A 25,275-nucleotide genomic window follows, 5' to 3' on the forward strand; every position below is an offset into this window, starting at 1 on the left:
TGCACTAGTAGTAAACTTGTAAGTGTACTATTTCAATACCGCTTGGGACTAAATTGGCCCAATTGAAGTATACGTTTAAGTGTAACAGTAGTAAACTGGTTCACAGCTACATTTCTCATTTGTGCTGCATCTGTACTACAAGTGAACTTATAAGTATACTAGTAGTTTAATATTTTAATACTAGTAGTACATTTTTAGTATATGAAATTACATTATTACAGTATTACATTACTTACAAACCAGTTATTTAGGAGTTGTCAGTGGTTCATAAGATCATTTATAAAGTGTAAGTAAATGATTAATAAACTATTTAAACATACATTTATACATCTTATTATTTAGACATATAGTAATAGTTACTCAGTGTGTTAATAAATGCTTTTTTAAAACATATTCCTACTGTAATTCATGATTAATTCAGGTAGTTATAAAACATTTAGTAGTTGTCAGTTAACTATTGTTGTGAGCTCATCTAAAGTGAGGACTATTCATGCCTCGTTAATCTTTTTCAAAGAAGATTTAAAGGCTCAGTGATCTTCTGCACTGCTGTTCTCTAATGTTTTAAAGTTAGTACTGAGGTAGTTTTGACACTGTGAAATATTTTATTACATTATTATTGTTTTATAAAAACATTATTTGTTGTATTTTGGCACTCCTGTAATCCAGTGTTGGCACTGGTAAAATTTTATTCAGCAATGTTTACACTTTACAGAAATTTATTTTTATATCAGATTGCAAAACTTAGTTTCATTTTACTGCACAGTTATGTTTTCTGGAGGAGTACAAGTTTCATTTTTTTTCCTTGAAATAAATATTTCTATGTTCTGTATCCTTTAAATCTCCTTTATAAAAGCTTTACGAGGCATGAATAGTCCTCACTTTAGATGAGCTCACAAAAATAGTTAACTGACAACTACTAAATGTTTTATAACTACCTGAATTAATCATGAACTACAGCAGGAATATGTATTAATAAAGCATTTATTAACACACTGAGTAACTATTATTATATGTCTAAATAATAAGATGTATAAATGTATGTTTAAATTATTAATCATTTACTTACACATTATAAATGATCTCATGAACCACTTACAACTCCTAAATAACTGGTTTGTAAATAATGTAATACTTAATTTAGAAATGATAAATTGATCATTAACAAAGTATGAAAATACATTTATTAAACACATTATAGATATGCCTATAAATCAAGAACAAAGCATTTATAGGTGTATTTATAAACTGCTTATTAATGTCTATTAATACTTTATAAATGATGAACTAACTATTTACTAATGCTTAACTAATGCTTCATAGCGTGAGTTATTCTAAAGTGTTACCTTATTTTTTATACTTGAAATACCTTTAACTGTACTTTAACTCTTCCATTTTTTAAAAACTCTTTAAAAACATTTTAATCTATCTTCATGAATCCTTTTTGATCAACATTTAAATGTGGGTAAGTTTCATTAAAAAAAAAAAAAAAAAAAAAAGCAGAGAAAATTGCATTTTTGTCAAAGACTATGTCCGGATGGGATTCAGAACGATGATCAAACACAGGTGGAGTAGATCAAGTCCATAAACATCCCCAAAGCTTCATAGTCCTCATTCAGTAAATTTAGGCAGTTTTGATTTATGTGCTGTTTAATGTTTGATGATCACTTTATTTTACATTTGCGTGAATAATCGTCTATCGCTTATTTCAGCTTCTTCTTTTCCTGTATTTTGATCCGGAGATTCTGTCCTCTTTCAGAAGATGCGTAACAGCGCCCCCTACCACATAGCCTGAAAATTCAGTCAATGGCGACAAAAGAGATTTGAAGTAAATTCCTATGTACACTACCAGTGGACTAGCCTACACAAATATTCAGATACTCAGAATTAGGAATATATGTTTTCTTTATAAATCAATACTTTCAAACAATGTACTTTTATACTATACTTTTATAAATATACTTTTAAGGAGGCTATATCTCGATCAAAAGACTGAGTCCAAGTATAGGCCAAATATACTGAGACTTCCCTTTCGAAAGGGAACTCGCATTGCGTCCTAGAACGCTAATGGGGAACGCCTCCGCGGGATGATGTCACTACTAGTGCGACCCGAATGCACATAAGGGGCGCCTAGAGAACAAGTCGACCTCTTCTCGTCTTCAGGGACTGTTTTGTCTAACGCTGTTCAAATGCTGTTCTAGGTAAAGAATGGCTTTTTTAAGCAGACGTTTCAAGCGGTGGGTACATCCGTGTCTTAGATATTTAATGCTTGATGACACTCATGACTTGTGCGTCCTTTGCTAGAGCATGCATGTTCAGTACTTGAGAGTTCTTTACATGTTTTTGTAGAGCTTTCCTGTTGAGGAAGCTCCATTCTCGTTTTTTTGTGCTAGATGCGCACAGAAGAAGTTCGACTGAAGTGTTTGTACGTGTTTATTTCGTATGCTTCACTGGCTGACGAGAGTGTTGTGCTGTTTGAGGATGCTTTGTCTTTTGCATCCTCAATATCAGCAGTCTGTGCTCTTTACGTTCGAGTGATGTGTGGATTGGTTAGAGTTTCTCACACTTAATCACACACATTACTTGTGCGTTGATTGTTTGGGCGAGGAGCGCGTGCGTTCAGTTTTTGAGGAAACTGTTTGCTCGTGCTGTGTGTGTGTTTGTTTCCCATGGCAACCCCAGTCGCGCGTTGTTTATCTGCACCCGCGTATATGAGCCTTCCTTTCCCTTTTGATCTCCGTGTTGAGATCGACAGGGTGTGGAAGAATCTGTTTTTTCCCCGCATCTGTTTACAACAGCATGTAATTCATACAGATTTCAAAGATCTGGTCCCGCTCGTATATGACAGGACATACGTGGCAGCAGATTACGCTCTGTGCTCCCGCCCTAACCCCCCAACAGGCACTCTTTATATCGTGCCTGAAGCTGGGTCGATTTTGAGTTTGTTCCATTATTACGAACCTTTCTGTTGTTCCGCATCAGGCTTGATAGTGAGTGCATCCTTTCAGTCTGCATGAGTATGGCAGGCCTCATTTACATTAAGTCCTCCGCTCTTTGTAGTCACAGGTTGAGTTTTGTAGGTTGCCTCACTTTTGTGAGATCAGTTATAAATTTAGCTACCTCAGCTCCCTATAGAAAGGATTACAAGGGGCATTTATTCATCTCATTTGCTTTACATTAGGCCTGAGGCTAGACTGATGATGTGTTTTTTCCATCATTTGGAACACTTCTGTGTCCAGCACAGAGCTTGTTAGTCAGTGCATCCTTTCAGACTGCAGAGTATGGCAGGCCACTTTTACATTTAGGCCTCTGCTCTTTAAGGTCTCAGGTTGAGCTTTAGGTTACCTCTCCTTTCGTGAGAGCCATTTAAAATTCAGTGACCTCAGCTCCCTGTAGAAAGGAATGAAGGGGGTGGTTATTCTTTGTGTTATATACGTGTGTGTGTGTGTATACATATATACTTATGTATTGGAGCATCTAACTGGGGCCTTGGAGCTCCCATGATTAGGGAAGGTTATCGTGATACCCTTACTATGTGCCACCTCTCTTTGTGAGGTTTTTATATAGTGGGTAACGTTTAGAACGAAATATCACCTGTAGTGAATGGCATGGCCTCCTCCTCTGAGCTCCAGATAGTCAATATGTCAAGTGCTCAGGCCTTCGGGGCCACCCTGATAATCCTTCTGGTTGAGTGAGTTGGCTTCCTCTCATTGGAGAGAGTCATTTTGCTGAAGCCACCGCTCTGCTGAGCTCCAGGTAATATCACGATTGAGGTGTATGGCCCTTGTTAGGCCCCCCTTAATACCTTCCCTAGGTCGAGTGAAGTGGTTTCCTCTCGCTCGAGAGTAAAGGGCGATATGCTGAAGCCTCCGCTCCCCCGAGCTCCAGACAGATCATGACTGTGGGTGTCAGCCCCCTCTGGGCCGCCTTGACATTACTCTGTGGTGAGTGAGCTGACTTCCTCTCATTTGAGAGTTTCTATTCGAAGCCACTCCATTGAGCTCCAGGTGGTGAGTTCACCTGTGTGTTATGAGCCGGCCTCCTTTCTTTAGAGTCGTTAGGCTGAAGTCTCCACTCCATTGAGCTCCAGGGAGGTCATGAGTGCGTGTGGGTCGGCCCTTCTTTTTGGGCCGTGTAATGGATGAGGCTGGTACTCATTCATCCAGCCACCGGAGGGAGCCCTCTCCTGAATACTAACATGGACTCTTGCTCGTTGGTTACTTCCTGTCTCTCTCCTGTATAAATAGACATGCATTTCCACTGCTACTTTGTGAAGTATTGCCAGTTTATCACTGCCTTACCAAGTGTTTCTCATTGCCTGTTTCCTTGCCTTCTTGTTACTGACCATTGTGCTTACTTTATTGGATTTTTGCCTTTTGGATATCGTTTTTGCTGTGGTTGCCTGTTTGGACTGATTTCTTGTCACTGATTATTCTGCCTGCCTTATCGACTACGTCTCTGCCTTTAGTATTGGATCTGTTTGCTGATATTTATTAAACTTCCAGCATTTGGATTCCATCTTGCCTCCATGTCGAGTCCCTCACAGAATACTTTGCCACCAATGGATCCAGCGGAAGTTTCTCAACTCCAAGCAGCTTATGCTTACCAGAGTGAAATCCTGAAGGGCTACCAGGAACAACTGAGTCATCTGAGTGCTGCTAACGAGAGTTTAACTCAGTATATCTGCTCTCTTCCATCTCCTCAAGCTACCCCGGTAAGATTTGCCCTTCCAGACAAATTTGATGGCTCTCCTGAGAAATGTAGAGGATTTTTTGACAGTGCAGAATCTATTTTTCATGTCAACCTGAATCATTCCACCAAGACTCAAAGAAATGTGCATTCTTGATGACGCTGTTAACAGGGAGAGCGTTTGACTGGGCATCAGCGGTTTGGGAGAGAGACCAACAACTGCAAACCTCATTTGATTACTTTGTCTCACAATTACATGAGGTATTTGGATATCCTGAGGGGGGTAAGGATATTTCTGTTCAACTGCTCCATCTACGCCAAGGCTCTCGCTCAGCAGCTGACTATGCTGTAGAATTTAGAATGCTAGCCGCTCAAAGTGGATGGAATGATGTTGCACTAAAGACTGTGTTTACAGAGGGACTCAATCACAACCTGCAGGCAGAACCTGCATGTAAAGGTGTTGACTTTAACCTCACTGACTTCATCTCTTTGGCAATAAGAGTTGATAACTTGCTACGAAACTCTCCAAGCTCAAGAAGTAGCTCCAAGTCACCAGCGTCTACCCAAGGACAAGTCCTGACATGCCCTGACACGCCAGAACCCATGCAGATTGCTTACGCACGGATTTCTATTGAGGAAAGGGAACGTCGCAGAAGGGAAGGACTATGTTACTATTGTGGAGGGAAGGACCACCAAAACTCTGCTTGCCCTAACAAAGGGAGAAGACTTCCATACTCCAAGACCAGTGTGAGTAATGAAACCCTTACACCTCCCCGATCACACAGTTTTTCACTGCTCATTGAGCTTTCTTCTGACAGTGACTCCAAATATGTTTCAGCGCTAGTCGACTCAGGGGCAGCACTCAACCTGATTCATCAAGATCTTGTGCAAGAACTCCAGATACCCACAGTACCTTGTATCCCTGCAATCAACGTCACTGCTGTAAATAATGCACCCATCGGCACAGGCATCACTCACCAGACTGTTCCATTAACTCTCCGAATTGGACTTTTTCACATTGAGACAATCTCAATCTCCTTGTATGTCATCAACTCCCCCAAACACACTCTCATCTTGGGCCATCCATGGCTGGCTGTCCATGATCCCCTCATTTCCTGGCACCAGGGTGAGCTCAAACAATGGTCAAGTTATTGTATGACTAACTGTCTACAGGTTTCTGTTACCATGCCATGTCTCACCACCAGTATTGAAAGTCCAGAAAACCATACATCCACCACTATACCCAAGGAATATTAGAGTTTTCAGAGGTCTTCAGTAAAGTCAAGGCAACTCAGCTACCTCCTCACTGTCCTTGGAATTGTGCGATAGAGTTGCTACCCAACATGGCGCCACCTAAGAGCAAAGCTTATCCCTTATCCAGACCTGAAACCCTGGCAATGGAGAAATATATTGAAGAAGCACTCTCATATGGATTCATTCACCCTTCCACTTCTCCCGCAGGAGCTGGTTTCTTCTTCGTTGAGAAGAAAGATGGAGGTCTCCGCCCATCTATCAATTACAGGGGTCTTAACACTGTCACTGTCAAGTACAGATATCCACTCCCTTTAGTCCCCTCTGCTCTTGAACAGCTTCGTGAGGCCCGCATCTATACCAAGCTGGACCTGAGAAGTGCATACAACCTCATTCGCATTCGAGAGGGTGACGAGTGGAAAACCGCATTCATCACCACCAGGGGGCACTACGAACATCAGGTTATGCCGTATGGCCTGGCTAACTCACCAGCAGTATTCCAGTCCTTTATCAACAAAATCTTCAGAGACCTCCTAAACAAGTGTGTCATAGCTTACATTGATGATATACTCATCTATTCCAACGACTGGACCCAGCATATCAGAGACGTCAAGATGGTCCTGTCTTATCTACAAGAGCACCAGCTATACATAAAAGCAGAAAAATGTGAATTCCACAGAACCAAAACCACATTCTTGGGGTATATCATCAGTCACCAAGGTATTGAGATGGACAACTCAAAGATCCAAACTGTCACCGAATGGCCAAGACCCCACACAATCAAGGAGTTGCAACGTTTCCTGGGCTTTGCTCATTTTTATAGACGCTTTATCCGCAATTACAGCCTCATCTCCACTCCCTTGACATCCCTGCTGAAGGACAAACTCTCCAAGTTAACATGGAGTGACAATGCTCAGGAAGCCTTTGAAAAACTCAAGACCAGCTTCACTACAGCTCCCATTTTAAAACTCCCGGATCCCAATCTTCCATTCATTGTGGAAGTTGATGCATCTGACTGTGGCATTGGTGCAGTCTTGTCCCAACGTCATGGTACTCCTGGAAAGCTGTACCTATGTGCATTCTTCTCACGCAAACTGAACACTGCGGAAAGAAACTATGACGTAGGTAACAAGGAGTTACTCTCCATGAAGGCTGCATTAGAAGAGTGGCGGCACTGGCTAGAGGGTTCCACCCATCTGTTCCAAGTAATCACCGACCATAAGAACCTCGAATACATTAAGGCAGCCAAGAGACTGAATCCAAGACGAGCCCGATGGTCACTCTTCTTCACAAGATTCCAATTCACAGTTACCTATCGGCCAGGCAGCAAAAACAGCAAAGCAGACGCTCTCTCCCGCCGCCATGACCCTCCCCATCTTACACCACGAAGTGAACCTATACTACCACCATCTGTCATAATTGCACCCATTAGCTGGGACATCATGGAAGAGATTCAAAGAGCACAACAAACAGACCCAGTACCACCTGAATGCCCTCCAACCAAGCAGTACGTTCCTCATACTCTTCGTCAAAGAACGATACAGTGGGTCCATACCTCTCTTAGTACTGGACATCCTGGCATCCACAGAACAATCAGCTTAGGTACGTAACTCATTCTGGTGGCCCTCTCTTTCTAACAATGTCACTGTTTTTGTTAAAGCCTGTTCAGTATGTGCACAGTCCAAAACCCCCAGAGAACTTCCTGCCAGCCTGCTTCAACCGCTCCCTATCCCACAGAGGCCCTGGTCCCACCTGTCCATCGACTTTATCACGGATCTACCTAACTCCAATGGGTACACAACCATCTTTGTTATCATCAAAAGATTCTCAAAGTCATGCAGATTAATCCCCATGAAAGGCTTACCCACTGCTATGGAAACTGCTGTTACTCTGTTCCACCAAGTTTTTAGGATCTATGGCCTACCAGAAGACATTGTGTCCGATCGAGGACCCCAGTTCACCTTCAGAGTCTGGCAGGCCTTCTGCAAACAGCTGGACATCAACATTAGCCTCACGTCAGGTTATCACCCAGAGTCTAACAGACAAGTGGAGAGGCTCAACCAGGAAATAGGAAGATACCTCAGGTCCTACTGTAACCGTGAACAACAAAGATGGAATGACTTTCTTCCTTGGGCGGAATACACACAGAACTCCCTCACTCACTCCTCAACTGGACTCACTCCCTTCCAATGTGTCTTAGGCTACCAGCCTCCATTATTCCCTTGGTCGGGTGAACCCTCTACGGTGCCCGCGGTGGACGATTGGATCAGACGCAGTGAACGGGTGTGGGACAGCGCTCACGTGAGACTGCAAAGGGCCATTCGGGCTCAACGGATCCAAGCTGATCGACGGAGGCGTCCCCACCCCAACTATCAGCCTGGACAGAGAGTCTAGCTATCCACCAAGGACCTGAAGTTGCAGCTACCCTGCAGGAAGCTAAACCCCAGGTATGTTGGTCCGTTCAGAATTGTCAAACAGATCAATCCTGTGACATACCGTCTGGAACTTCCTGCTAACTACCGTGTTTCTCCCTCCTTTCATGTGTCCGTGCTGAAACCAGTCCACCTGGCATCTGGCCCCGGAACCACGGACCCTGAACCCCCTCCTCCACTGGAGATTGATGGATTACCTACTTACTTGGTCAAGGAGATCTTGGACTCACGTCGTCGGGGGGGCCAGATGCAATATTTGTTGGACTGGGAGGGATAGATCATGGGTAGCCGCCAATGACATATTGGATCCATCACTGATCCAAGAGTTCCACCAACAGCACCCGAACCGTCCTGCACCACGACCAAGAAGGAGAACACCAGGAGGTGTTCTTAGAGGGAGGGGTTCTGTAATGGATGAGGCTGGTACTCATTCATCCAGCCACCGGAGGGAGCCCTCTCCTGAATACTAACATGGACTCTTGCTCATTGGTTACTTCCTGTCTCTCTCCTGTATAAATAGACATGCATTTCCACTGCTACTTTGCGAAGTATTGCCAGTTTATCACTGCCTTACCAAGCGTTTCTCATTGCCTATTTTCTTGCCTTCTTGTTACTGACCATTGTGCTTGCTTTATTGGATTTTTGCCTTTTGGATATCGTTTTTGCTGTGGTTGCCTGTTTGGACTGATTTCTTGTCACTGATTATTCTGCCTGCCTTATCAACTACGTCTCTGCCTTTAGTACTGGATTTGTTTGCTGATATTTATTAAACTTCCAGCATTTGGATTCCATCTTGCCTCCATGTCGAGTCCCTCACAGGCCGCCCCTATATCTGGCCTAGGCTAGTACTTTAGGAGTGTCTTTTAGACAGAGGCGGTTATGCTGTAGCTTTTCCACCTCCTAGCATGCCGTAGCTCCGAGTAGGCTACTCCTGGGAGAGCCTCTCCTGCTTAGGACTGGTAGTTAGTGATCCTAGTACGCCTCCTCTCATTGTGAGAGTCGTCCCCGGCCAGGGCCCGCCTTCTGCATTAGGCTATTAATGCGAGTAGCAGGCTTTGCGGCCTCCTCAAATTGCCTAGGTCGAGCTGGGGCTCCTCTTGATATTAGAGTAAAAGCGCTATGCTGAGCTTTAGTTCCCTAGTGGTGTTAGGCACAGACAGATAGCCAGGTGTTGTAGGCTTTCATAGAAAGCCTCTCCGGTGGTTATCTCTGAGTGTTGTTAGACTTTCTCTCGTTTAGAGAGTGGAAAGCATATGCTGAAGTTTCCACTCTCTAGAGCTTTGGTAGTAGCTTTATCTGGTCAAGCTTAGAGCAATCTCTCAGCCATAAGCTCCTTGAGTAGGTCCTTAGCACGTCCAGCTAAGTTTGTATCCTAACTCCCTAGAGTTATATCAGAGTGTAGGCTCCTTAGGAGCCTCCCTGGTACTTGCGTGAGCTTGGTTAATACTCATCTCGGTTGAGTCTAGTTTGTACTCCCCTCGCATTGAGGGTCGTTCCTTAGAGTACAGCGCTCCCGAGTTCTGGTCGGAAGATCGAAGGTCTTTTGTGAGACCTCCCTGGTAGATCAGTATTTTAGGCTTTAGGTACTCCCCTCTTGTGTGGGTCGTCATATAGAGGACCTCGCTCCCTAAGTAGGTCTTAAAGGTTTAAGAGATTCTTTTAGTGAGAACTCCCTTGGTAGATCAGCTCCTGTTGGGGCTGGAGGTATGCCTCTCATTAGGGACCCTATGTAGAGTACTCAGCCTCCAGAGTGCCTTGTTTTAGAAGCGTTCTGTAGATCCTAGGCTGGCCAGACTAGGTCACTAAGATAGGACCAGGTCGGCCTCCCTGGTGGCGTTAGACATAGACTATTCTCCCCTGAGAAGTTATCAATATAAAGCTGCTTTGAAACAATCTGTATTGTATAAAGCATAATAAAGGTGACCTGACTTGAAGGGATTATGTGAGGACTTGAAGGGATTATGTGAGGACTCAGAGAGGTGGGCTTTATTAATCATAAAATAAAAAAATAAACAAAAACTACCCTATGGCGAAAAACAGGACTGGCAAGGCAGAACAAAGCTTGGCAATGCGGGACATGAGGAGTACATATGACAGGAAACATTATATGACGAACTGGAACAGGATGTCAAACACAAGGAGAATAAGGCCTAGTCACCACGTGCATGGGTATTTTTATAAACTGAGTTTTTCCTCCTTTGTTTTTTTTTTTTTTTAAAATGGCATCCACACAAGCATGGTTTTAAAAAAAATCTTTGTCCACATAAAAATGCAAAAACACACTATGAAGCGCTGTCAAAAGCCATGTTGGCCAATCAGAAGCCTGAAAAAATGTTTATTACCAGTTCCGGTAGGCTAACAACACTGTCATTGTATTAAGCATTTTATTATTATTATTATTAATGCCATAAACCACAACAATACAATGAGACACATTCATTCAAAGTAAAAAAAAAAACAAAAAAAAACATTGTCATAAGCAGTGACCTGCGTTGTATTGCATTCTGATTGCTCTGTTCCACAATATAATGGGAGAACTGTGTATGTATCTGTACGTGTTATAAGCCCTGTTAGCTATTAGCAGCAATACTTTGGCTATGTCCGTTATTGCACAGACTCACCTCATATAAACAAAGGAGACATCAAACAATCTGAAGTCAAACAAAGGAGATAACAGCGTGCACTCTGACGTCACTGGCCAAAATCTCCAGTTTTATCGTCTACACCATCTAAAAATCTTCACCCTGGCAGGAGTTTTCAAAAAAGTTCGGTTTCAGTGACCAATACTGTGTTTGCGTGTGGAGGAAAGGCCAAACTGCATAGAAAAACCTGCAGTTTTGAAAATAACCATGTTCGTGTGGACAGGGCCTAAATAGGGCAGATAACAAGGCAGGTAATGAGGTAGAACAGGTGGGACAAATTAACCAATAATTAGATGATGATCATGCTTTTTCTTATAAACTGTGCTGCGGTCCTGGCTAGTTCCTAGCCTAGTGATCCACTATTTAACTCACTCTCTTTTTCACCCTGTCCCTTACCTACATGAAACTTGCAAACCATTTGCTTTGAACAATGACTCACTATTGCTATTTGCAATGCTCTTCCATCATTTGCAATCAAACCTCTACAAATAATCCAGACCACAGCAGCATAACTGCATAACTGGTCTTAAATGAGCCCAAGAAAGCCCACATCACACCTCTGTTTATCTCTCTGCACTGGCTACAGTTACAGCTTGCATCAAGTTCAAGACACTGATGCTTGCATATAGAACAGCCACGAATGCTGCACCCTCCTACCTCCACTCACTCTTACGAGTCCACATCCCTTTCAGAAACCTGAGGTCGATAAGTGAGCATGCCTTGTGGTACCTTCACATAGAGGCACAAATTCACTTTCCAGAATGTTCCCTTTCAAATGGGACCTTGCACTGCGTCCAAAGACACTTTGGGGAATGCCTTGACATGACAATGTCTGAAGTAAGAATAGAAACACGAAAATGACATTGGTCTACAACAGCCCATGACGTCACTCTAGTGCGACTGTGAGTATAAGAGGAGCACCTGGAGTACACATCATCAGCTTTTTGTCTTCAGGTGACCCTTTATTTGAAGTGTGTTTAGGCGACTGTTACCTTGGCATCCTCCTCTGACAAGCGCTTTAGGAAGTGTGTTCCCCCGTGTCAGCGCTATCTGACACTGGACAAAACCAGTGTTGGGTGTAACGTGTTACTAAGTAACTAATTAAATTACTTATCCACTGAAAAAGTAAAGTAAGGGATTACTGTTCACTTTTAGGTAATTTAATTACAGTTACTTATAATGTACTTGCGTTACATACTGTGAATTAGTTGAACAGTTCTGTTTAAATCAATATTGAATTTAAAATCTAAATTTGTCGTCTAAAGGTAAAAGTGAACGCTGCCTCTTTAAAATCGTTAGCTGTAGTGCAGTTGCACATGAGTTCGCAACTTCGTACCAGCTGGCTACGTAGTCGCTGTCTGAAGATGTCGGCAGAAGCAAGTGGCTGTTTTGCAGAATGGAAATAATCCAATTACTTCACTTTTTTGACACAGGTCTGGGCTGCTTTTTAAGTTCAGCTTTCTTAGCCGCCTTGATGAGCAATCTATTGATTGAAACTACTGATTGATTGATTGATTGATTGAACCTATTGATTGAACCTAACTTGGCCTCCTTTCACTTTAGAGGGTCCTTCTGCAGTGGCCGCTGCTCTCTTGGGTTCATTTTAGACAGCGACATCGAGTGCTCTGCCTTCTGTGAGGCCGCCTTGGTAAACTGTCTTTGTATTTGAGTGAGTTCGGCCTCCTCTCACTATAGAGAGTCGTTCAGGTGAGGCCGCCGCTCATTTGAGCCCTGTCTGGGCTGTTTTTCAAGACAGCTCTCTTAGACACTTTGATGAGCAGCCTATTTATTGAGCATGCTTGGCCTCCTCTCACTATAGAGGGTCCTTCTGCAGTGGCCGCTGCTCTCATGGGTTCATTTTAGACAGCGACATCAAGTGTTTGGCCTTCTGTGAGGCCGCCTTGGTAAACTGCCTTTTTGATTTGAGTGAGCCTCCACTCATCTAAGTCTTGTTTAGGCTATTTTTCAAGCCTTTGGCCTCCTTTGGCCACGTTAATAAGTTGTTGAGTAGGTTGGGTCTCCTCTCACTATAAGAGGGTCTTTCTGCTGAAGCCTCTGCTCTTTTGGGCTTATGTCTTGAGCTACAGTGTGTAAGACTTGATTTTCCTGCTAAGACAAAAACTGAGAACAAGAACCCTGCAATAAAGCAATAAAGCTTATCTGGAGAGAAGATCTCAAAGAAATAGCATAGGACAACGCCTTGCCCTCACACATCTACATGATGCAAATCTTCTGAAATCATTATGACCAGTAGATTATTGGAGTCCATCATTTCCGTAAATCTGCGTCAGGACAGGTCAAGCCAGAGAGCCCCATGAAAGGAGCTTATTGGCACATCATGGGACTTTTTGAGTTTGTCTGTTATTGAATTAGCAAGTTGCAGTATCGTGACTAAGAAAACTGTATTTTTGTATGAACAAGCATGTGGCGGTTCGACTCAAATGCATTAGTAAACTCTGCACCCTCTGACTAGATCATAAACTGGCGAATTTATGTCCGTGAGAACGCAGTCGGCCGATGTGAAATTCTCTAAGCGATGATGAGACCGTAATGAACAAATAATTGAAAATATGAGATACCCAGAATGATCAAAAATCAAAATTAATACATAACAAATGATTAATTTCCAATTGGGAACAAAACCTAAGAGTAATAATCATTTAAAACTGGAGTCAGATTAAACGAGTGAAATTAAGTGAACTTCACAGATGCGCTGAAAAGGCATACACGCGTTAACCTTCGCCCGGGCCGTCGGATTCCGTTTTTGGGCCGATGCAGGGTTCCTTACAAGTGTATCAGTGACATTATGCGTTCGGCCCTTTTAGGCCACCTTGATAAACTGTTTCTACACTGTTAAGCTACCATTGGATAGTTCATCGAGTGTTTTGCACTCTTAGCAACCTTGATACTGTCCTTTGTCCATCTCAGGCAGAGACGCTGACTTAGAGCTTTCTGTCTCTCATCTCTCCTGAGACCTTTAGGGGTTGAACCATACCCCCCTCATAGAGTGACAGGGCGATGGAACTCCTTTTCCTTGCCTGTATTCACTTAAAGGTAATACTTATATCCTGTTTTGTATTACCAGACCTCAGCCCTTTTCTTGGGCATGAGCTGGGTCTTTGGCCTTAGGGAAGAGTGTCACTGACAGCCATGATGACCTGGTGAGGGATTTGGCTTCCGGTATTTTCCCGTTTGTCTTCCTGTGCTTGTCATCCTATCTAGGCGGTTATTCCCTCAGCATGGCGTAGTGGGTATTCGTTCCCCAAAGTGTCTTTTGACGCAGTGCGAGTTCCTATTTGAAGGGGAACATCTCGGGTTACGCATGTAACCATGGTTCCCTGAGAAGGGGAATGAGACACTGTGTCTCGCTGCCATGCTTCAGTTTACCCGGCCAGGTCTCACAGTCACACTAAAGTGACATCATGGGCTGTCACAGGCCAATTTCATTGTCGCGTTTCTATTCTTCCTTCAGACATTGTCACACCAAGGCATTTCCCAAAGTGTCTTTGGACGCTGTGTCTCATTCCCCTTCTCAGGGAACCATGGTTTCATGCATAACCTGAGACGTTTTCATTCACTGTTCCTTGCTGGTGGAATGATTTTCCCAACCCTATCTGGAATGTCGAATCCCTGACAATATTCAAGAAACAGCTGAAAACTCATCTCTTCTGTCATCGCTTAACTGCATCCTGCAGAAAAAGAAAAAAAAAAAAAACTTCCCCTATGCTTTTACTATTCCTTAATCCTGATATATGATTAAATATTGTATGGAATAAGCTGTAATTTTTGCACTGCTTTCTTTTTTTTAAGTACAAAAAAAGAATTAAGGCAGGAGAAAGTATAATTTGCAGTTGTTGGGCATATAAACATCTGATGGACATATAAAAATCTGATGGATAAGAAATAAAATCAAGTAAAATGCTTTTTTATTCTCATGAAGTCTCTCACATTGAGTAAAATACAATGTATATGCTTTAAAAGTTTATGAGGGTGAGCTCTATGGGAATACAGTAGTGCACAGACTCTTGGGGACACAACATGGTGTATTTAGTGACCGTGATATGCAGCTACCTTTCATTTCACACTAGGATGTAAGACAAAGCATTAACTGAAAAAATGATATTATGATTTCTGTTATTACCGTAGTATAAGACGTACTATGATAACTTATGAAAGCGTCTAGTTTGGCCATTTTATTCTCTCTAAAAATCCCATTTGTGTAGATTATATCACAGTAAAACAAAGGCTCAGAATTAAGGTAAATTTAAATGTTGCATACTGACAATAATACAGTCAGCCAAATCTATTATTATTATTGTTGTTGTTGTTATTGTAAAGTACATTGTAATTCTTCTAGAAGATTATAATGATAAATGACATCTGAAAATACCATTAGCTGTGATTGTACACAACACAGAGATGTATTTGTTCTTATTAGAAATGTATGTTGCATGTTTGTGTTGTTTACAGGGAAACCTGACCAAAATAATTTAAACAGAATACTGAGTGCAAAGACTTTTTTCAGCATGAAGGACCTTCCTGCAGAAAACATTTCATTCACAGACTTCAAAATGATTGGGTTCTATGGCCTAGGAGAATGGAGGCCTTTTTTATTTATTCCTTTCTTTCTGATGTTTTTATTGGCTATCACAGCAAATTCTATTCTCATATATTTAATCACCACTCAAAAATCTCTGCATTCTCCAATGTATGTACTAATTGGTCTTATGGCAGTTGTAGACTTGATATTGCCTATATTTTTTGTACCTAAAATGCTTCTTAACTTTTTGTTTAATTGGAGTGGGATATCTTTAACTGGTTGTTTGATACAGATGTTTTGCATTCATTTTGTTGCAACATTTCAGTCTACTTTGCTTTTGTGGATGGCACTGGATCGTTACTTTGCAATATGCAAACCTCTTAATTATCACAAATACATGGAGATCCCTAACTTTCTAAAGTTTGTTGTTATACCATTAATCAGAAATGTATTCCTGGTGGTCACCATAGTCTCTCTGGCTGGAAAACTGTCATTTTGTTTAACAAATGTGATCGATCACTGTTTTTGTGAGCACATGGCATTGGTTCAGTTAGCATGTGGAGATATATCTATTAATAATATTGTAGGACTTTTGTCTGCTTTCCTTATAGCAACTGCAGATTTTATTCTTATCAATGTTTCTTACATTCTGATTTTTACCTCTGTGTTTAAATCTGGCAAAACTAACATGAAGGCCTTAAACACCTGCATTACTCACATTATTGTTATGTCATTTACTTTGACTTTTGCCTTGATTGCATTTTTGTCGTACAGAATAAGAAATAATTTTTCTCCCAGTAGTCGTGTATTTGTGAGCACAATGTACTTACTTTTTCCAAGTTGTTTTAACCCAATTATTTATGGAGTGAGAACAAAAGAAATAAGAGAATCATTTCTAAAGTTCATAAAAAACTGAAAAGGGCTTAGCCTTGTAATGAATAAAATAAATATTGGTTGTTACTCTCAACATGGTAGTGCACTGGAGAGGCAGATACTGTTTTGATAAAATAATAATAATAAAAAGCCTATTATGTGGAGAAAACATATCTAACTCTAGATACATTTCCAGAGCAAGATTTGTGGTGGGGTAAACAAACAGGTCACAAATTTAAATGTTTAATTTTGTTGCACTCACATTCAAAACAGTCATAGCATTTCTAGATAGATAGATAGATATACTCTAAAAGTCCGCAATAAGCTACATATGAGCATCAATAACTCTGATAAAACACTGATAAAATTCACAGAACCATTTTGACCCAGACAGTGAAAGCCTATTCAGTGGCATTTCAGTGGCATATCCCGAGGGGGATAGGTGGATATCATGAAATTCAAATATGTGTCATTTCATAGAGATGAATAAAATGTCCATTTACTTTCATTGTACATTTATTTTTTAGTTTGATTTACAGTTACACGTTCATATGCTTCCACCCCCACATCCAGATACACTTACACACACACTTCCTCATAAGTCACCCTCTCCTTTTAATACCTATGTCATACCCATGTCATTATACAAATTTGTGTCCTGATATGTCACAAAAACGCGCGCACACACACACACACATATTTTGGGTTTTGACGTTTTATGAGGACTTTCCATAGTATTTTTATACTGTACAAAAAAAAAAAAAAAACATCACTTACTGCAGTTCCTAAATGAAGTTCACTCATTTTCTATAGGGTTCAGGTCAGGGGACTAGGATGGCCATGGCAGAAGCATCGTTTTGTGCTCAGTGACCCATTTTTGTGTTGATTTTGATGTTTGCTTTGGGACATTGTCCTGATGGAGGATCCAATCATGGCCCATTATAAGATTTCTAGCAGAGGCTGTCAGGTTTTGATTTTTTATCTGCTGGTATTTGATAGAATCCATGATGCCATGTATCTGAACAAGATGTCCAGGACCTCCAGCAGAAAAACAGGCCCACAACATTAAAGATCTAGCAGTATTATAGCAGCACATTTGTGATGAGCCAATGTCCAGATAGGGGAGAACAATTGACACAAGTCCGTAACATAGCTTCTTAGTAGTTTATTTTTGATGAATAAAAGTACAAAAAGCAAACAGTTGAACCACAGCTTTGCAGCTAGCATTCACCCGCATACATAGGTACATGGTCTGAAAATTGAGAATGGTCTTACTGACCTCCACTCCTACTTCCTTACCTGCCCTATCTAAATACTGTATGTAACCACAATAATATAATAAGGGTCTCAATCTGAAATTCCTAACATTCAGAACAATTACTCTTACAATTACAATTACAAACACAAATAATATACAAATAATAATTATCAAACTTAAACTTGATTATATTCAGATTATTAGATCAGTCAGTTAAGTCAAAATATTAAATGGAAATGGAAATAGAAATGGGAATGGAAATGGCTCCAACATTCCGGTCCCTAATTGTCAACTTGTGACAATTCTAATATTTCATTCAAAAGGAGCCATATTTTTCATTGTAGGCCAATGTCAGAGTCTTCTGGTATTATGGCTAGTTTCTTCATGTTCTTATGACATGTCTCTTAGGAAGTATAATTTGCTAATGGGTCTCTCTAGAATACTTGTCCTTACTTTAACTTGGCGTACATGCCCTTTGCTGTCCAGGAAAGTCTCCAAAATCCAACCTAAAGGCCAGGAATTTTGTGAAGTAATGTCAATAATGATAACAATATTGCCAGTTTTGAGGTTTTGTTTGATTGTGTTCCACTTCTACCTCTTCTGCATTAGCGGGAGGTACTCTCTAATCCATCGTTTCTAGAAAAAAAAATTGTTTCCGTCTTCATCTGGGATAAATGTATTTCTTCTGAAAATGCCCAGGAGGCAAAATAGAAACTCCTTTCATCTGAAGAAAATGATTGGGGTTAAGTCTTCTGGATCTTTAGCATCCTCTGAAACTGTAGTAATTGGACGATCATTAAGTATGGCTTCCACTTCATATATAGCAGTCTGTAGGTCTTCATCATCAAGAGTCTGCTGTCTCAGGATGGAATATAAGATCTTTTTGAGGATTCAAATGATTCGTTCCCATACACATCCATGATGAGAACCTAAAGGAGGATTAAAAGTAGAGATGCATCAATACTAAATTTCTCTGCCGATACAATAGCTGATTATTAAGAATGATATCGGCCGATGCCGTTGATTTTTCTTAAGGAAAATAAATCTCTCCCAAATAATGCTGCAAACTATACAGGGAACCCTATAATTTGGTACACTATTATTAGAGGTTACAATTAACAACAGAGATATTATATTCAGCTGCTATTTATTTTCAGATATAATAATTACACTCAAATAAAAACTGAAATGTTTGTATACAACTATTTTTCATAAGCACTTGTCTTCATGCCAAACTTATTCAAACATATAACTAACAGTAATAAGCTCCTCTCTAGTGTTTTTTATAGTTAACTAAGGAACTGTGAACATTGGAAAACATTCCTGAGGTAAATGTGACATTATGTGACATTGCTCTGAAGCTGTTTTATTGATGTCCTGTCCGTGACTGAAACACAGATAAAGTGATTACATGAGACATGATCTATTCCGGTAAGTTTTACTGTATCTTTCAACATACCTTTCGATGTTCATGCATGTTTTTCAAAACATAACTTGTATTAAAGGGTTAGTTCACCCAAAAATGAAAATAATGTCATTAATTACTCACCCTCATGCCGTTCCACACCCGTAAGACCTTCGTTAATCTTCGAAACACAAATTAAGATATTTTTGTTGAAATCCGATGACTCAGTGAGGCCTCCATAGCCAGCAATGACATTTCCTCTCTCAAGATCCATTAATGTACTAAAAACATATTTAAATCAGTTCATGTGAGTACAGTGGTTCAATATTAATATTATAAGGCATCGAGAATATTTTTGGTGCGCCAAAAAAACAAAATAACGACTTATATAGTGATGGCCGATTTCAAAACACTGCTTCAGGCAGCTTCGGAGAGTTATGAATCAGCGTATTGAATCATGATTCGGATCGCGTGTCAAACCGACAAACTGCTAAAATCACATGACTTTGGCGCTCCAAACCGCTGATTCGACATGCCGATTCATTATGCTCCGAAGCTTCCTGAAGCAGTGTTTTGAAATCGGTCATCACTATATACCAAAAATATTCTCATTGCTTTACAATATTAATATTGAACCACTGTACTCACATGAACTGATATAAATATGTTTTTAGTACCTTTATGGATCTTGAGAGAGGAAATGTCATTGCTCCCTATGTAGGCCTCACAGAGCCATCGGATTTAAAAAAAAATATCTCAATTTGCGTTCCAAAGATTAACGAAGGTCTTACGGGTGTGGAACGGCATGAGGGTGAGTAATAAATGACAGAATTTTCATTTTTGGGTGAACTAACCCTTTAATGTGGAAGAAAAGACTAATTTAAGAGAAGTGTAGGACTAAATCTTAAGTGTCAGTCTTAGAGATGATTCACAACACTTTGCTGTGCCACAAACGGGATTTTGGATGACATCATAGGCATGGACAAATCATTGAATAGATTTCCTTATTTAAGATAAATTCACATTGAATGGTGAAATTCCTAAGAGGAGTTTACATTCAACACACATTTGACAGTAAAGAATTTTCAAGAGAATACATTATGATATACACATTGGAAATGAAAGATAAACATGTTTTCCACCATGTCTTAATTGCAAATTTTAAACCGGTGCACTGTTAATTGACTTGCCTATATATAGCCTAGATTTTTTGACATAATCAGCCACCATGGATTCCACAAGAAAACCGAACTGGCAGGAGGAAGAAGCACTACTGCTTGCTGAATTAGTCGAACAAGTTCAGCCCAACATTCAGCGCTGACAAAGATGATACCTGCTCTGTCCAAACAATACCGTTTGATTAACTGCTTGTCGTCAAACATTTCAGAAACATTCTTGCTCCCCTGAAAGATTTGCGCACGTCTCTGACTCCTCAGTGCCATCACAAGCCCCTACTGGCAACTCTTAACCACTTGAGAGACCTCTGAAGCTGTCTTAATTAACTTGGAGAGTAAGAGTGATTCTTAGCTTTAAGAAATTTGACAACTTGCTTTTATACTTAAGTTTGAAAGTAGGAGTAAATTTCATGAATTCTCAGCACTTAAGAGTAAAATGGCACTTTGAGAAACTTGATAAATACGGGACCTGGGCCCGTATGTATAAAACTTCTCTTCTAAGAGTAAGATACTTTTATAAAGAAGCTAAAATCAACTTTTAGTAAAGTATAAGACCGATTCTTAAGTGCTGTGAACTAAGGACTACAATGATGTCATCTCAAAATGGACGCCCTTAACCTCTGAATCAGCCAATAGCGAGTCTGCAAGGGTGAAGTCACAGCAGCACAACACCAATAATTTAATGTTATTATAAAAAAAAAAATCATTTAAAAAGACACTGAAACGTTTTAATATTTTAATTTATTTTTAAAAATTGCATTGCATTGTGCAAAATGAAAGTGGCTTGCTTTTGCCGCATGGTTTGATGGTCAGTTGGAAAGTCAATGAAGTGCCATAGAGTAGTGGCCAAATGTGATGTCCAGCCATATGAAAATTGACATCTTCAGCCTTAATTCAAATATTTAAAAAAAATGTGTTAAAAGATGTAAGCATATCGTGTAGCTGTGCTTGGAGTCAATTGTTTCATGTGTGATAATGAAATGAAATTTCAAATTATTTCAAATTATTTTTGGCCAGGCTGTCATCCAAAGTAATTATGAACACATGCAAAAACAAGAGAGAACCAATGAAATATTAAAAACTGATTGTCATATTTTAAAACACTTAAATGATATAAACATAAAAATAAAAATATTTTCCTCATATTTTGATGGTTTAAGCAAAATTGTAGGGTCATTTAAAAAAAAAAAAAAAACCTTTGCACATCAATTTTGGCCGCTATGTTTGGTGTAGTAAGTTTACACAATACTAAAGAGCTCAAAAGAATATCACTGGAATGAAGGTTTATGACTGGGCAAGCGCTTTAGGACCGCGTTTATATTAGAAAAGCTTTCCAGCGCTGGAGAGAGCTAAGCAGGAAGGCTTGAAAACAGACATGGAGGCTGCTTTGATTCCTTCTCATGTAAGTAACACTGGGTTTTGATTGTCTGGAGCTGCTGTTCTGTTGGCGATTAACAACAAACTCTTGTTTGTATTTACTCTTGTGTACTGTAAGTTCATTTTTTGTGCTTCCTTGTCGTTCGTTCATCATTTGTGCTTTATTATTCGTGAAGCATTTTGTTGCATGTCAGCTGTGATAAAAAGACATCCACTCGCATTGCGTGTGTAACAGTGGCCAGATAGTGAGAGTTTTGCAGGTAAACTACTGCACACTGACAACAGCTAGAGAATGAGGTGCTTAGCATCATTGTTAGTGCATTTGCCTCGCATGCCAGCAGCGTTCGGGCCGGAGTTCGAGACTGACTAGGAGCAGGGTGGTTAGTATTAGAGTGTGAGAGGCGGAGCAATGAAGAGAGGGGTGTGTTTGTTTGGGTTGATTTTAAATATCAACAGTGTTCAACAACAAATTTGAGAAATCGCATTAAACAAAATGCATTAAACATATTAATTAAATTTATTACATGTATTTAAAGTTATTACATTTCTTATTAGGTCAGTTACAAAAAGAATTGACAATCAAGTTTATATCATTTTATCAACTCCATGTTATCATATAACTCCAATACATCATATCTTCATTGGAATGCATGTGTTTCCTCTTCTTTGCTGCCATCTTGTTACTCCTAACTAGGTTAAGAGACCTCTACAGCTCTCTTAAATAATTTAGGAACTGAGACCTAGTCTTGACACTTAGGAACCTTTATGAATCATACTTATTCTTAAGTCTAAGAATAAGAGTAAAATTACGTCATTCTTAGAATTTTGACACACTTAAGACTAAAATTTTACTCTGAGCGGCTTTATACATACGGGCCCTGATCATCAGCTGTTTTTAAACAATCGGTCAGTGGCCAATAGTGATAATAATAGCTTTCTGTATCGGCCGATACATTGGTGCATCTCTAATTAAAAGTCCACTTTACATTCTCTCTCAGCAGTGCCTTCTGCAATTTGTTTTGATTGATGTCAGCAAGTGCCTCTTTTTATTCTTGCTCTGCCCCAATAAATTTGGTTCCATTATACAAAATTATCTCTTTAACTTGATACCTTCTACAAATAAATCTTCTGAGGGCACAAATACAGGAATCCGTGTTCAGAGAATAGGTCATTTTGAGATGAACAGCTCTACTGGTAAAACATGTAAATATCACTCCATATCTTTTGACATGAGCTCTACCCTTCTTCACCTCAATGGGACCAAAATAATTGATCCCAACATGACTGAAAGGTGGTAAGTCAGGTGTGATTTGATTCAGGGGTAAGTCCGCCATCTTTTGTTCAATTGCAGATCCGTGCCAATGTCTACAGAACAGTCAATTTCTGATTACTTTTTTCTGGCAGTAGCATTACCTTTGGTAACCCAGTATTTTTCATGGAGTTTAGCAAGCAGTTTGCTTCTATCACAGTGATCATTATTAGTCTACACTCTTCTGACATTGCCATCCTGCTGAACCTTCCACTGTCTCTTGATGCCATTGTCTAGGATTGGATCAAACTTGTATATCCTACTACTGATTTTCACAGCACGAAGATGAAGCATCATTAGTGGGATTGGCTGCAGAAGACACATAGTGCCACTGAAACTTCTGTGACAGATTTCTGATAGTCCAAACTCTTTCTGGAATCTGCTAGTATCTTTTTAGTATGTATTTGAGGACTGATGTACTGTCTGTATAAAATACTGAATCATCCAGAGTTAGCTCTAGTTCTTCTCTTCCCTTAGGAAAAAGAAGTTTATTCAAGTGTGCTATTAGTACACTTCTTTTAAACTAAAAATAAGAAAGTATACTTTTAGTCTACTTTTTATATACTTCTCAGAAATATACTTAAAATTGCACTGAAGTATACTTGACTTATACTGACAGAAAAGTCTAAGTATATTTGGCCTATACTTGTACTCAGTCTTTTGATTGAGATATACTTAAAAGTATAATTAAGTATTCCAAGTATACTTGGCTTGTAGTTGTGTATACTCTTTTGATTGAGTAGCCTATTTAAATATATATATATATATATATATATATATATATATATATATACACATACAGGTGCTGGTCATATAATTAGAATATCATCAAAAAGTTGATTTATTTCACTAATTCCATTCAAAAAGTGAAACTTCTATATTATATTCATTCATTACACACAGACTGATATATTTCAAATGTTTATTTCTTTTCATTTTAATGATTATAACTGACAACTAAGGAAAATCCCAAATTCAGTATCTCAGAAAATTAGAATATTACTTAAGACCAATACAAAGAAAGGATTTTTAGAAATCTTGGCCAACTGAAAAGTATGAACATGAAAAGTATGAGCATGTACAGCACTCATTACTTAGTTGGGGCTCCTTTTGCCTGAATTACTGCAGCAATGCGGCGTGGCATGGAGTCGATCAGTCTGTGGCACTGCTCAGGTGTTATAAGAGCCCAGGTTGCTCTGATAGTGGCCTTCAGCTCTTCTGCATTGTTGGGTCTGGCATATCGCATCTTCCTCTTCACAATACCCCATAGATTTTCTATGGGGTTAAGGTCAGGCGAGTTTGCTGGCCAATTAAGAACAGGGATACCATGGTCCTTAAACCAGGTACTGGTAGCTTTGGCTCTAAAACTTCCTGGTATACGGCTGCGTTGACCTTGGACCTCAGAAAACACAGTGGACCAACACCAGCAGATGACATGGCACCCCAAACCATCACTGACTGTGGAAACTTTACACTGGACCTCAAGCAACGTGGATTGTGTGCCTCTCCTCTCTTCCTCCAGACTCTGGGACCCTGATTTCCAAAGGAAATGCAAAATTTACTTTCATCAGAGAACATAACTTTGGACCACTCAGCAGCAGTCCAGTCCTTTTTGTCTTTAGCCCAGGCGAGACACTTCTGACTCTGTCTGTTGTTCAAGAGCGACTTGACACAAGGAATGCGACAGCTGAAACCCATGTCTTGCATACGTCTGTGCGTAGTGGTTCTTGAAGCACTGACTCCAGCTGCAGTCCACTCTTTGTGAATCTCCTCCACATTTTTGAATGGGTTTTGTTTCACAATCCTCTCCAGGGTGTGGTTATCCCTATTGCTTGTACACTTTTTTCTACCACATCTTTTCCTTCCCTTCGCCTCTCTATTAATGTGCTTGGACACAGAGCTCTGTGAACAGCCAGGCTTTTTTGCAATGACCTTTTGTGTCTTGCTCTCCTTGTGCAAGGTGTCAATGGTAGTCTTTTGGACAACTGTCAAGTCAGCTGTCTTCCCCATGATTGTGTAGCCTACAGAACTAGACCGAGAGACCATTTAAAGGCCTTTGCAGGTGTTTTGAGTTAATTAGCTGATTAGAGTGTGGCACCAGGTGTCTTCAATATTGAACCTTTTCACAATATTCTAATTTTCTGAGATACTGAATTTGGGATTTTCCTTAGTTGTCAGTTATAATCATCAAAATTAAAAGAAATAAACATTTGAAATATATCAGTCTGTGTGTAATGAATGAATATAATATATAAGTTTCACTTTTTGAATGGAATTAGTGAAATAAATCAACTTTTTGATGATATTCTAATTATATGACCAGCACC

General features: G+C 40.0%; 1 protein-coding gene across 1 annotated transcript; it reads left to right on the top strand.

Annotated features, from left to right (window-relative positions):
- Positions 1–15,465: 15,465 nt before the first annotated feature.
- On the top strand, positions 15,466–16,467 carry LOC127495644 (olfactory receptor 52K2-like). The gene has a single exon (XM_051862589.1). It carries the CDS (start codon positions 15,538–15,540, stop codon positions 16,465–16,467), a length of 930 nt encoding a protein of 309 aa, XP_051718549.1. The 5' UTR covers positions 15,466–15,537.
- The last annotated feature ends 8,808 nt before the right edge of the window (positions 16,468–25,275 follow it).

This window comes from Ctenopharyngodon idella, chromosome 15 (genome assembly GCF_019924925.1).
Source record: "Ctenopharyngodon idella isolate HZGC_01 chromosome 15, HZGC01, whole genome shotgun sequence".
Taxonomy (NCBI): Eukaryota; Metazoa; Chordata; class Actinopteri; order Cypriniformes; family Xenocyprididae; genus Ctenopharyngodon; species Ctenopharyngodon idella.